Source organism: Monopterus albus, unplaced genomic scaffold (assembly GCF_001952655.1).
Source record: "Monopterus albus unplaced genomic scaffold, M_albus_1.0 scaffold18.1, whole genome shotgun sequence".
In the NCBI taxonomy this organism is placed as follows: Eukaryota; Metazoa; Chordata; class Actinopteri; order Synbranchiformes; family Synbranchidae; genus Monopterus; species Monopterus albus.
In genome coordinates this window covers 6,559,870-6,574,126 of record NW_018127898.1, presented here as the reverse complement: position 1 = coordinate 6,574,126, position 14,257 = coordinate 6,559,870, and the positions used below count along the sequence as shown (strand labels likewise).

General features: G+C 40.4%; 1 protein-coding gene across 1 annotated transcript in view; it reads right to left on the bottom strand.

Annotated features, from left to right (window-relative positions):
* dnah1 (dynein, axonemal, heavy chain 1) overlaps positions 1–6,721 on the bottom strand; it is a 39,776-nt gene extending 33,055 nt beyond the window's left edge. The window contains 20 exon segments of the mRNA XM_020592689.1: positions 2–100; positions 291–432; positions 591–673; positions 770–889; positions 1,032–1,257; positions 1,457–1,650; positions 1,790–1,940; positions 2,194–2,492; positions 2,795–3,006; positions 3,114–3,271; positions 3,406–3,661; positions 3,778–3,912; positions 4,003–4,135; positions 4,246–4,396; positions 4,653–4,830; positions 4,974–5,034; positions 5,141–5,320; positions 5,566–5,745; positions 5,991–6,170; positions 6,566–6,721. Coding sequence (XP_020448345.1) covers positions 2–100; positions 291–432; positions 591–673; positions 770–889; positions 1,032–1,257; positions 1,457–1,650; positions 1,790–1,940; positions 2,194–2,492; positions 2,795–3,006; positions 3,114–3,271; positions 3,406–3,661; positions 3,778–3,912; positions 4,003–4,135; positions 4,246–4,396; positions 4,653–4,830; positions 4,974–5,034; positions 5,141–5,320; positions 5,566–5,745; positions 5,991–6,167 — 3,135 coding nt within the window. The 5' untranslated portion in view covers positions 6,168–6,170; positions 6,566–6,721.
* Between the last annotated feature and the right edge of the window lie 7,536 nt (positions 6,722–14,257).

The window sequence follows — 14,257 nt, the reverse complement described above, 5'->3', positions numbered from 1 at the left end:
TCTGGCACTCCTTAAGCTGCTTGCTTGTATGCATCATCTTGTTGGCCAGCTCATGGGCACGATCGGTGCCTGAGTGGTAGGCAAACCCAGCAACCAGCATCTGTAAACCGTCATGGTGATATAGAACCAAATAGCACTGATTTCTGACATTAAAATACAAAAAAAAAAAACAGAGTCTGTCCAGTGTGGATATTTTGGAGTTTTTTTTATGCAAGCTAAAGAGGGAGGACACACTCTGAAATGATCTCTGGTATGTGGCTGTTTAAAAAAACAGAGTTGGCTTAGATTACCTCTAGAGAGTTTAACTCCTCCTGAAGGTTGTTTTGATCCTCTAGCTGGATCTTTTGGAAGCGCTCCTCATCCTCCAAATGCTGGATGACTACTGCTTCCATCTGGTTGACTATCCTTTGAGGCCATCTAACGGCTGTCCACCTGCACAGGCAGGTAACTCAGTTAAAAATCTCCAGACTTACTTCTATTCACTCTACCAAGTACAAACCCATGAAATTGCCATTAATCCCCCATGAGAGCATATGTAATCAAATCTGAGAATATTTTTTCAAATATTTCCATGAGCATTATACACTTACTTTTTACTAACATCTTCATCTGAAAGACAGTGGCAAAATTCTTCTAAAAGCTCATAGTCTGACAAGATCTTGCCAATGCATTCCTGTTGTGAACAGATGGGAAAAACAAGATTTATTGGCAAAGCAACCTTTATTTGTTATGTAATATGGAATATCTGCTTTGTCTCTTCAATACTCACCTTGTAACTCTTGAGCTGTTGTGGGATTTGTTTCATCCACTCCCTCTTTTCCGTCAGTTCTTCAATGCTGTTGGGCTTCTCATGTAGCTTTCTGCTCATGATATTACACTCTTCACATGCCTACACAAGCAACATAGCAACGTTCACAATGCAAGTAAAAAAAAACAGGAAAAGGACATTTTCAAACCGAAGTTAATGTAGGCCCTGGGTATAAAATAGATACTCATACAGTATGTATGAGGTCTCTAAGCAAATTACTTACATCATCAACCTGCTTTCGCAGCTTCAGAGCAAGGCGGTCCAGCATTGCTTTGGCTAAAGCCTTTCTTTTGTTAGAGAGAGCCTGACGTACAGACTCCACACGAACTTTAAATGGACCAATCACAATGGAGGATGGCAAGGAGTATTCAATCCTTTCCTTTTCTTGGAGCTCTTGTTCCACCTCTTTCTTCAATTCCTGGGATGTTTGTTCTGCCTGAATATGAGAACTAGCAGCAAAAACAGAGGCATAATGGAGAATCACTGAGAGAAAAGAAATGATTTCATTCAACAAGGAAAGCATCCTTTGGACCATAAATTTGAATGTATATACACAAGTGATTGGGAGCTGTGAGAACTTTATTTATATTTTTCATTTATAATTTTTTATAAATGTATAAAGAGTTATAATTTTAAACATAAACTTACCTGAGAAGGGTTCTTACATCTAAGTTATGCAGCGCTAAGTGTTTCTCATATTCAGCAGCATAAGCCCTGAGAGGTAGAGCTGCTTGTATTAGAGCACTGCGGACCTTCTCTCTCAGCTCAATAACTTCTGGTTCCCACAGATTCACTGACTCGAGCCATAAATCATCAGCCATAAATAAGTTTTGCATCACAAACTGGTATGGACAGGAAGAAAACCTCACATTATTAACATCCAGGGATAGAAAAGTCTATCATTAACACATTTTAGCTCCTTGTGTTTTTATTTTTTAATTTAATGCTGTGTGAGTTATGTGATTGCAGATTTTATCTTACCCTGTCAAGCAGTGGTACTTTGTATGTGGCCAGAATAGCTTTATCAAACAGGTTAACGACAGATGTCGCAAAATTCTCCAGTGGAGTGCTGTAATGAACTCCAGTCTGGTCCAGAACCAAGTCCACCAGGAACACAGGGTGCTTCTTTGGTCTACATATTGACAATAAATTAACATTACTGACACAATACTGAATACTTCAACTTCAATATGTCACACTAACTATTAAATACTCATTAAAACTAAACAGAGTATATAATGTATAATTAACTTCAAGATATAATAAGAGAATAAAAAACTATAAATGCTATGAGCACAATAATGTTTGAAGATGTTCATCTCCATGTGAAAATGTGCCTGTGTGTTTTTATACTACAGGTGCAATTGTACACTGGTCTACAGTACTTGTAGGGGCTAGTGATGAGGTTGCTCCCCCAGATCAGGTCCTCAGGACACATCAGCACACTGTGGCAGGCGTCCAACAGAAGGTGTGTCAGGCTGAGCAGTGAATCCTTCACAAGGTAGCGCAGGGAGTCTTGCATATTGAAGTGCACCACAGTCATCAGTTTGTACAGCTTGGAAAGCTTATACATGTCCCAGCGAGACTCGTTCACATTGTACGCACCCCGGCCCATACTGCCCAGGTTGTAACGGATGCTGCTGCCGAGTGTGACCCTCCATGTCTCCCGAAGAAACAAGCCGATCTGAGGAGGAAGGAAAAGATTTGATACATCTCTAATGATGTGAAAGTCAGAGGTTTTTTGGGCTTTTTTTTATGTCTACACAGTTTGTTCCTCTTGTAATTCCCAAATAACATCAACCACAAAATGTATTTGTTGGCATTTTTCCCAGTACCATTTAATTAAGAAAAAGGAATCTGCTGTTAAATTTGTGTAGAAATGAACTGAACATGAACAAGCTTAAATTGTCCTGATGACATCGTTGTAGCACACTAAGTATTTCACTTATCTTTTCTAAGTACTGGCAGTACTTGATGTTACAGTACCTTGGTGTGCATTTGAGACTGGATGACTTCAAACTCATCCAGTCGCAGCGGTTTGATCAAGGAGACATTGAACAGTCTCATGGCTGCTACTTTGATGCACTCAGACCGTACTTCAGAAAGTACACAGATCACCTCTGGCTTTGTCAGCAGGGAACGGAAGACGAATGCTGCTTGGTTCTCCTTATAGGCAAAGTGAGGAACTGGAACGCACCCTGTACAAATCAGCATTTAGATTCTGAGGTGAAGACCAGAGTTTGTGATGTAATACATTTCTTTAATCTGGACTCTAGTGACTCAAAAACATGTCCAATTGACTGACCTTTTTGTGGTACATACTCTGGGTCCTTCTTTGGCAGGGTGATATGTGAAAACTCCTCTGGGTGACTCATCACTACTTTGTCAAAGGTCATGCGGTTCATAGTACGGTAATATTCCAATTTTACCTCCTTCTCCAGGTCTCCTATACACTTCTCCACACTGCACAAACAATATTCCCTTCATTCACCCTTTATTAGTTAGTTAACATTTAAATTCAGTGTGATTTATGATAAAACAGTTCATGCTGAATAAAGAAAACATTTCAGCAGCAGTATGACACTGACATTACTCACATTTCCCGCCTAAGCCTGGGAGTTGAAAGGGCAAGTTCTTTCATACGGTCGAGACTGGGGGTATCAAGAGATGGTGTTCCCCTACAGATGGGCATACAGTCCAAAGACAAGTGGTAGAGGAGCAGAGCCTCTGTGTTCTCCCTCAAGCGCAGAGCAAACCAGATCCGTTCGACAAAGACACGTGGGTCCTCAGCAGTGAATAACAATCTGATCCTGGGTACCCAGTACTCAGCGCCTGCTATGAAGGGGTTTTCTCCTGTGTAAAACAGGGGGGCACCAGAGGCAACAGGAAATTATAAGACAATAGTACATAAAACATAAAACATAAAAACCCACCAGGAGATTTATTCTTTCTGTGCTGTTCATACAGACCAGGTTTTCCTTCTTCATCAGTCACTTTGCTGTTGCAGTGAACCTTCTGTACCAGGTACTGGCGTTTCTCCTTACTATAGTCAAGAACGCCAACTAAATGCCAACTGTACTCCAAGCAGAAGCTTTTTGTGTCCTCTTCAGATGAGAGAGAGAGAGAAGAACCATCAGAGCACAGAAAATAACACCTATCTTTCTTCACACAGTACATTGCTGAGGACATTTTACCAGACAAAATACTATCATCTGTAGGCAGCAGTGCTTTTGCAGGAATAGGTTTTCGATCAGGAGACCCTTCAGCACTGCCTAAAGCAAGCCAGTCCTCTGGAGTCCGGCAGTCATACTCCTCATTGTCAAATATCTAAAAAAAAACAGAGGAAACCTAATTGTGCATGGTGCTGAACCCTAAAATTTGGGATATAATAGTCACCGGCAACCAAAACACCACAGACAAGACTGCAGCAGACTCACTTCCAGTGGGAGGTACGGTGACTCAGCATTGTCTGGTATGGTCACATACTCTTCTCTACTGCTCAGCTGTCTTGGCTTTATAAGATTAGAATCTATTCCCTTTTCTGCCAGGAGCTGTTCAAAATCTAACTTCAAGTATTCCCTTCGACATCTATAAGAAAACAATAAACAACAGTATAAATGAATCTTAGAAAACAGGCAGTTAAAATAAACCAATTATTTGACCAGCAAAAGTACAATAATCGGAACTCATTACATACTGTACACGTGTGACCAGTGACTCTGGTCCTACAGCGTTAGAATAGTAGAATATATATGTTTATTACTACATAGCATGCAACAAGCGGAACACTTCACAAACGAAGTGTTCCCATTTGTCATACATGGGCCACACAAACAGTACATACCTCTCTATTGCTAAGTTGCGGGGTACCTGGCCAGGAACGGTTTTGTAGGGTAACTGGACCTTGGGTTTATCTCCACCGCAGCAAAAGTAAGAATTCTGTGATAGCTGTGCCTTAAGTCCATGGTTTTGCTTTTCAAAAAGCTTGCACTGGTTAGATGGTGTCTTCAAAGATGTATTAACTAAAGAAAAGAGTGCAGAAGGGCAAAGATTTGATACTCCATTTTTTTCTAGGGGAACATAATATGCATCTTATCAATAAAATATCTCCATGCCTATAATGACATGTAATAGGATAGCCCATGTTTTGGTATTTTGTACTCACTTAACTCAAGGCTGGATTGGCCCTGGTGCCTCTGCTGGAACTCAGGTCCCTCAGTAAGAGACTAATCAATACAGTTAATCAGGTTTTAGGCCAGAGCATAACAGATGCTCAGTACTTTGCATGGTCTTCATAATAAATAGTCTGTGACATGTGTGGACTGCTTTTACCTGGAACTTGAATGTAGTGATGATATCAGAGTAGATGCCCTTCTGATCATACTCAGAGCGTTTTCTGATCGGACGAAGCATGTATCTGTCACGTTCAGTTGGAGGCTTGGGCTCTGGAGGTTTGCTGGGGGGATGTGGAACTAGTACCCCAAACCCAGGTAAATATTTGCCTTCCATCTTCTAGCACAATATAAGATGTATGTGTGAACAGTGAATCCTGGATTCAACATCTCATTACATGCTTCTGTGTTGCCTCAACATGCTTTAGCAAAATGTAAAATGTGGATGAAAACTGAAGATACAGTAGCGTAATGTTGCCCCAGAGTCCACTGGTAAATGGTTTTTAGGATGATCATAACAACACTTCGTTTATGTCTAAAGTTAACTTGTCCTTCCGTGTATGGTTATGTGTGGACTGCTTTTACCTGGAACTTGGATGTAGTGATGATATCGGAGTAGATGCCCTTCTGATCATTCCCAAAGCGTTTTCTGATCGGACGAAGCATGTGTCTGTCACGTTCAGTTGGAGGCTTGGGCTCTGGAGGTTTGCTGGGGGGATGTGGAACTAGTGCCCCAAACCCAGGCAAATGTTTGCCTTCCATCTTCTAGCACAATATAAGATGTATGTGTGAACAGTGAATCCTGGATTCAACATCTCATTACATGCTTCTGTGTTGCCTCAACATGCTTTAGCAAAATGTAAAATGTGGATGAAAACTGAAGATACAGTAGCGTAATGTTGCCCCAGAGTCCACTGGTAAATGGTTTTTAGGATGATCATAACAACACTTCGTTTATGTCTAAAGTTAACTTGTCCTTCCGTGTATGGTTATGTGTGGACTGCTTTTACCTGGAACTTGGATGTAGTGATGATATCGGAGTAGATGCCCTTCTGATCATTCCCAAAGCGTTTTCTGATCGGACGAAGCATGTGTCTGTCACGTTCAGTTGGAGGCTTGGGCTCTGGAGGTTTGCTGGGGGGATGTGGAACTAGTGCCCCAAACCCAGGCAAATGTTTGCCTTCCATCTTCTAGCACAATATAAGATGTATGTGTGAACAGTGAAATGTAAAATGTGGATGAAAACTGAAGATACAATAGCATAATTCTTGCCCCAGCGTGCACTAGTAAACAGTTTTTATGGTGACCATAACAACAGGGCAATTTATGTCTAACGTTAACTTGTCCTTCTGTGTATGTGTGGACTAAGGATAGATAACGTAAACTAACGTTACAACAAAACTATTAAACCAGTAAATGGTGGATTCTGAAATATCAAATCTTAATATTAACGGTAATATTAAGCTACGTTAGTTAAGCTAGCACAGACGTCTGTGTTCGCCAAATCACTTGTCCGAATGTGTTCCATGAACTAAAGTGTGTTATTTAATTTTGTAAACAACAGACAACACGAATTTTGACTTACCTTATTTTAGATACCCGGACTGTATAATTACATGTGTCTTGTAGTAATACACAATATTAGCTAAAACACTGGTTAGATGAACTGCTGTAATCTCAGTTGACAAGTGGAAGTAACGGACGCGTTAACGTTGTCGTGGTGATGGCTGCATGTCGCTCGGCCAACGGCAGAGGGAGCCAGAGTAGTGTGGGGAAAGTAGTTCACACTACACAAAGAGCTTATAAAGTTTCTCAACTTATGGGCAAGAAAACAACGCACACAATAGCTGTGGCAGGAGTAAGATGGTAGTGATTTAGCCTAATTAACGTTGCATTTACTCAAATCGCGACTATAGCTTACTTAGGTTAAATAAAAGTTAAAGGTAGGCCTACTTGCAGTTTACTTTATTATTTTATTTTTATAGGCTACTTTATAGTTGTAGCCTACTACACTGCAGAGGAAAATGTAGGCTACTTTTTACAGCACCACATTTGTTTGACTATCGATTTGTCACTTTGCAGATTCAGGTTTTAAATACAAAATGTGATCTGTTTATAAATTATGTTATTAAATTACCTAACAATATAACGTTATAAAAGAGCATACCCCCAACAGTTAAAAGGCTGCTTATACAGAAATCCATCAATCCAGTAATGGGCAGGATAAGTAAAGCCTGCATTCATGTATGCATATGCTGCATAATGAGCACCTAAAATGGCTATTTTTAGTACCTATTTTAGCAGTGTTTTACACTGCAGTCTTGCTACTTTTGCTTAAGCAACAGATCAAAATAATTCTCTTAGCGCTATTAAGGTAAGACAAGTGAAGTAAGGAAGCCATGCAGGAAGAAAGAAAGGATCATAGCCTATACAGCGTGAGTGTGTGGCAGTTGAAACTGACTGTCTTCTTGGTGCAGTAGTGTGCAAGACTCGGTCATTCAAACCACTCCCAGTCTCTAGATCCTAGTTGTCCTCTAACAGCAGAATAACTCCTGGATAAAAGCCCTCTGAATATGAAGGCAGCAACAGAAGACCTAAAACAATCTCCTAATTTAATTATATATCCGTACATATACTTAATTTATACATTATGTTCATATATATTACACATTTCGAGCATGTGGGAGCTTGATTCTCAGAGCTGTGAGCAAATTTGCTTCTTCACAGGTAAGTGTCACAACGCTCACATCCTATTCTGTTCCTGTGAAGATAGTGAGGTAATAATGATAAATTAATGGAATTTGATTAGAATTCATACTCCCCTGAGCTCAAACATGGAGCTGTTTCCTTTCACACTTGTAACAGCTCAATGTGTCCACAAGGGGGAAAACCCCATTGACCCTTGCCATCCCCACACTCTTGGGTCACAAGGGCATGATTACCTCATTTATTTCCCTTGGTAAATCTCCAGCATCATACACTACAGCCCCTGCTCCTGGCCCTGGCCTCTTCATTTGAAATCCATCAGAGCAGCCTGAGATTGGATAGCCAAGAACAAATGAACAGTTTCATGTGTCTGAACTCTCACGTGGCACCAGTGAAGGACACGCTGCCATGCGGATAGGAATAAATTAAAGTCAAGAGGGGAATGGGGAGTAGATGAAGTATAGCCTGTGTGAAAATCACATCTGAGGTCATGAGAGGTCTTGGCTGTGGCATGGCCCATAAAGACAAGGGGGTCAGACAGTGGCGGTTGTACACTGAATTACTTCCCAGGCAAGACACACTAAAGAAAATCTTATTATTACACTGCATTAAAAACAGATAACACAAACTAAAACTAAAATCTGACCTTTCTGGCCTTCCTTGATTCAAAATCATCAATAATGTCATTATATGAAATCTGGTCCCCTATTGAGTGATTGATACTGATGTCATTGATGACATGGATACCGTAATCATACAGAACGTAGTTGCATACCTTTATCCTTTGCTCGTTTCTCCTCTTCTTCTTTTCTCTTTTTCCTAAATTGGACACCTAACAGCTTTGACCTTTTTCTCTCCATTGCTCTGTTTTTTTTGTGTGTTTTTTTTTGCAATCGACAATCAACAGATTTCCCATCCGCCAACACTGTCACTCACGACCAGAAGTCAAGACTAAACCAATTCACCTTGCAGGGGCGCCGCTAGCAGTTTTGGGCCCTATGAAAAAATTTGAAGTTGGGCCCTCTACCTCACCCAAAGCTAGTCTCTGTGGGCCCCCAGAGTTCGTGGGCCCTTAGAATCGTCCTAACTTTCCCCCCCTAACGGCGCTCGTGCACACAGGCAACAGAACACATGCTAGTTGGCTGTAGTTTATGTTGTATGTTCGGGTGCCCATTTTTTAGTGGCGCAGATTATTTTCTTTCCAAGTGCTTGTGCCGCCCCCCACGCGTCATGAAAAAATGCCCGGTTTGCCCATGCCAAAAAAACGCCACTGGGGTCAGAGGTGATCATTACTGTACTCAGCTCTTTGAGAAGGTCTTAAACAAAACGCTTTGATGACAAAGAACAAATGGCAAACACTCAGAGTGACCTGATAGGGATGCTATAGATCCTGCATTTCTGGGCAGCTCTGGGTTATTACTCAACATGGGCCTACTGAAGTGTAAGATGCCTTCAGCTTCATTACCTTCTTCTCAATGAAGCTTAGTCTCAAAGCAATGACCTCATCCAATGAGGAGGCCCAAATCAAATACAAATACCTAAGGGTTTAAATAACCCACATCTTATATTGATAATACCACAATCATCCTAACAAGCAGTTTATTAATGGTCAACATATGCCTAATGTTATTGATTAAATACATCTGGGCCAGAGAGGCTGCAAAGAAAACCACATGAGAACCATAAGTCTTTGATGAGGTGTGGTCTTCAAAACAAGGTCCCCAATGTTTGGTTGGCAATACTGATGTGGCTGGCAGCTCTAGGTGAGAGAAACTGATTTGTAGAGCTTTGATCCGCCCTGTACTCTTCTTTTTTGTACTAAGAGTATAGCAACAGATAAATGCTGACATGAAAGATCTGGCTAAACATCAACTCCTATAGAACATCAGTAGTAGTCCTTTACATCATCACCCAGATGTGCAATCCATTGTCTACCCTCTTTATCCTAACATCCTTAAATTATTCACCAACTTCTTTTCTTCCATCTCTCCCACTTTTCCAATGCTGGGATGTTGTGAGGGTCATACATTTGTGAATTTAACTGCCATTTTACACTAATGAAATCAACATGTGCTGCTAACTTCAGCTCATCCTGGGGGCCAGATGTTGGCAGATAGGATCAAACACTGGATATCCCCATTTATGTCACAGAGTTGGACAAGGTCTTAGTGATTGCACTGATTCATGCATATCTCTTTTCTCCTGCAGAAAAGATGCAGTGATTTCAGCTTTTGCACACATACACCATCAGTCAAAAGTCAGGACACACTTTCTTCATTACACTTTTTTGAGAATAAACTGACATTGTCTTTAGTTGTACTGTATCAAAAAGTTGGATAAAACTGTCTTACTATAATTTACACATTGCCACAATAGAGCTAGAAACAACAAGAACTCCTGGACTTTTTTGTTAAAAAATGATTTAGGACCACTTATCACCTAATACCCATAATTACACCCAATTTTCAAAGCAACTTGTACCTTTTAAAGGACATCTGATCTGAGCCACACCATCACTGTGGCCAATGAACATCACTGGTGGCAGTTCACAGATGAAACAGAACCACCAAGAGGGCGGTAAATGTCACATTGACATCACCGTGTTTCATCGCTGTGCATTTTGCAAGACTAAAGCAGATACCAACAACATATGGATGAAGCTGCCTCCATGCACACTGTAAAAAAGAAAAAGGTCAAACTTTCAAGGCAACAAACTACAGTAAAGTTTTGAGCTACACAACAATTCATTGCATGTTTAGTCAACTGAACTCATAATTTTAAGTTACACCAAGTACATTTGTTTCCTGTTTTCTCCAATTAAAGAAGACAACTTAGGAGAACTTTCTCAGTTTGTAATGAATCACAGATTAAAATTCAGATTTATCAGGACCCCCTCACTTCTGCTAAAGTAGCAGATGAGTTTGATTTGTTGGCACAATTTCATTTTCATCACATTTCATCCTTGAATTACTGATAATTTAAGTTTCTATATCCTACCAACATATAGCTGTTATTTATGCCACAGAATATAAGTTACAGATTTGATTTTTGACTCTGCCCAGTCATTTGAAGTACCGTTGTTTAACCATGACCCCTGTGCTTGGCTATATGTTGAAGCTGCCGTCACTGGTTGGGTGACTCAGAGGTGAACTCTTGGCACGCCAGTAAAGATGCGTTTAATGAGATGAGAAGGGCGTTAAAGCAGCAAAGTGGCCAGACATGAGAGAGACAGACTAGAACCCCCAGCCTGTGGCTCCAGACCTCAAACAGCTGCATTGAATTTTTACTCAGTGTGACTTTTAGGAGGGGAACCAAAGTCAGACACCAGGGGTCATAAAAATATTCAACACAGTGGGAGAACCTCAGTGATGTGGAGTTAAAAATCTTAACTAAACCTCTGTATTTATGCAACATAAGCACTGTGTTGTTGGCTGTCTGGACCTAACTGATGTTACTAATGAGTGACCAATATCTTTCCCCAGCCTACTGTGCTGACCAACCCCAGTGAAGTTGAGACAGCTAAAATAAACTGTTATATAAGACAAGTCAGTATGTTTTATCAAATATATGGGTATAAACTGGAAGAATAAAAAGGTTGTCAGTGGAATCTGTAAAACATGTCCATGTGTGTTTTTGCAGTAGATCACCAGTGTGTGTGGTCTGGCATTCCAATGGTTTTATTATACAAGTGGCTGATATAAAGCTAAGAAAGAGTTTACAAACAATTGTTTGTTTGTGTGTGTGTGTGTGTGTGTGTGTGTGTGTGTGTGTGTGTGTGTGTGTGTGTGTGTGTGTGCACCTTTTATGTATGTGTTAGTCTGTCAGAGCCCCAGTGTGTTTACATGAGTGACTTGGTGATGCACAAAAGTCATTCTTGAGCTTGTTAGCTGATGGAACCCTACTATACCCCCTCATTAGGGGGTATAGTAGGAGTGTGCTTGTGGGTGGAAGGTTCATTTGTCCAATATTAAAAAGGAGTTACGGTTGCAAACAAGTCATCATCACTCAACTGAAGCCTCTTCAAATGAGCCACTCCTTAACATTTCCAACATTCTTCCTCATTAAGAATTAGTAAAGAATAAACTGAAACTGTTCTGCCTGTCACACCCACATACTGTATTTACTGTAAGGGTTAATGACCATAATTCTTCCCTGAACATCTAAAAATCCACACATAGATAAACACATAGATACATCCACGCACTGATGCATGTAATATTGGTTTGCTGTGTGCTCAAATGCTTCACAGCTTTAATTTGTCATTGGTCATCCTGCCTTGTCTGGCCTCTAGCAGTTTCTGATCTGACAGTGTTGTTCATTTTCTCTCATCAAAGGGACACCATGCATGTGAAGTAACTGCCTCTAAACGTTTCTGTGGTTTCATGACACAAGCCTCATGACAAAAAATGGCAGCAATGAAGAGCTGCCCCCTCTGTAATAAGTCCAAGGAACAGACTAACCAGGTTTTTATTGGACTTGAACTTCAGACCTTTGCAGGTGACCTGTAACCTTGGCCTAACTTCAAACTGTGTGAGCTGATGTTTTTCAGGGCAAAGGACTGAGGAAGGATTTCTTTTATGAGTTCAGTTGCCAAATCTAGAATCTCCTGGATCAGGTCTGTATGTTTCATGCTGTGTAGTTCATCCTGGTAAAGCTTTTCCTGTAAAAAAAACATTAAACAGGCCTCAGTGCGTAACTCAAGTACACTCTACATACACCACTACATGACAAAAATGCCATAACAAACTCAAACATTTAATTAGACTGTAATAAATATAATTATTTCAAATCCACATGCAATAGATAAACTATTTGCAGAAACAAATCGAGGCAGCCAGTGAGGCCTACATGCAATAAAGTCATGTAAGAAAGCAGCGTAATCCTCTTCATGCCTGGAGGAACATATGAGCTGACATGTATGCCACAAAGGATGAGAGAAGACATGGAGAGAGAAGTCGGTGTGGGGTGTGACACCCAGTGACGTGCGGTGAGGTTGACAGCTGGTGAGGCACTGACTCTTTTACAGTCAGATTTACAAATACAAATGAACTGTTAACAAATTGTCTGTTAACAGACAATGCGTTATGTTTATCTCATATCAGCATTCTTCACACAAACGTGACCCATATTTAATTTGAGGTTAAAATTTATTCCTATTGAGCTTATTTCTAACTAGAAATAATAAAAGTTTATGGTCTTACCTTTACTTGTACACGAAATCCATTTATCAGCTGGTATGTATTACAAACCCTTTTACCGTTCGAATCCAATATTAAAACAAATGTTTTCAATAAAGAAGATCCTTCTGGACAAAAATGTCCAGACTGTCAAAAATGTTTTGATTGAAAGTCCAGATTTGCGAATTTTCTCAGCTTGGAAATGTAATCTTCCATTTTGATAAGGCGGATTGTAAAGGAAATATAAACAAGCACGAAGAAGATTGTAGGTAGCGCAAGAATCTGTGGGCTCACTAGCGCCCTCTGCCTTGAGGCAGGCGTACTGTTTGCCTCACCGAGTAACTTTTTTACTGGGTTTTATGGTTAATCTGCAGCCTAAACACGTTACAGAACTACATTTTATACATCATCCAGATTATGGCAAGGCAGTGCATATAATCAGAGTGTTTGAAAGCATTTTATCTGCGATATATAGAGGGACAGCGACACACTATTTGCATCGCATACAGTTTGTGAGGATTACACGATCCACCGAGAGGCACAGCAAAGTGCTGCCTCATCGCGCATCTCCTCCATGTATTTGAACGGGACATACGGAAATTCTGCTATTCTTTATTGAAAATAATTCCTTCAACATCGGATTTGAACGGCAAAAGGGCCTACAACACACACCAGCCGACAAATATTAACATTTATTATATTTTATGGTTAACTTTTTTTTTCTTTTCAAGATTGACAGGGGAGGCTCTGCCTCACCAGCCTCCCCTGGCCGCACGTCACTGGTGACACCATGCGTATAACACATGCATGTATGAACAGTCCGGACAAACACTGAAGATCATAGTGCAAGGTGGGGGGTGACCCTGTTCATCTGACCCTGGATCCCTAAACCCCAGCCTGCATTGAGCCCTGCAAGTGAGAGAAATAGGAGCAATTAGAGAAGCGGTCACGGGGGAGGCAGACGATTCCTGTGACCTCTCCTGGCTGGTATTTGACCTCTCATATCTGGGGGCCATAATGAAGATACATCTTAAACAACAGATTCACTGAAAGGTACTGAAAAACAAGAGGAGGCATTTTGATTTCTGCATATTTAGTACAACATGTTGCAGTGTGGATTTCTTGATCACATTTTAAACAAGCCTTTTATTGAATATTGATTGATTGATTGATTGATTGATTCTTTCAAACATGCAGAACAGAACAGAACAATGAATAAATGACAATAACACACATGATTACACACATCCAACCAATACTAATTCAAAATCAGTTTGCTTACACCTATTACATGTTTGAATGGAGTAGGAAGAAGTCAATATAGGCAGCTCTATGTGTCTATTAAGTAAAACAGAAAAAATACAATTTAGTCAGTTAAGACTTGAAATGTGTTT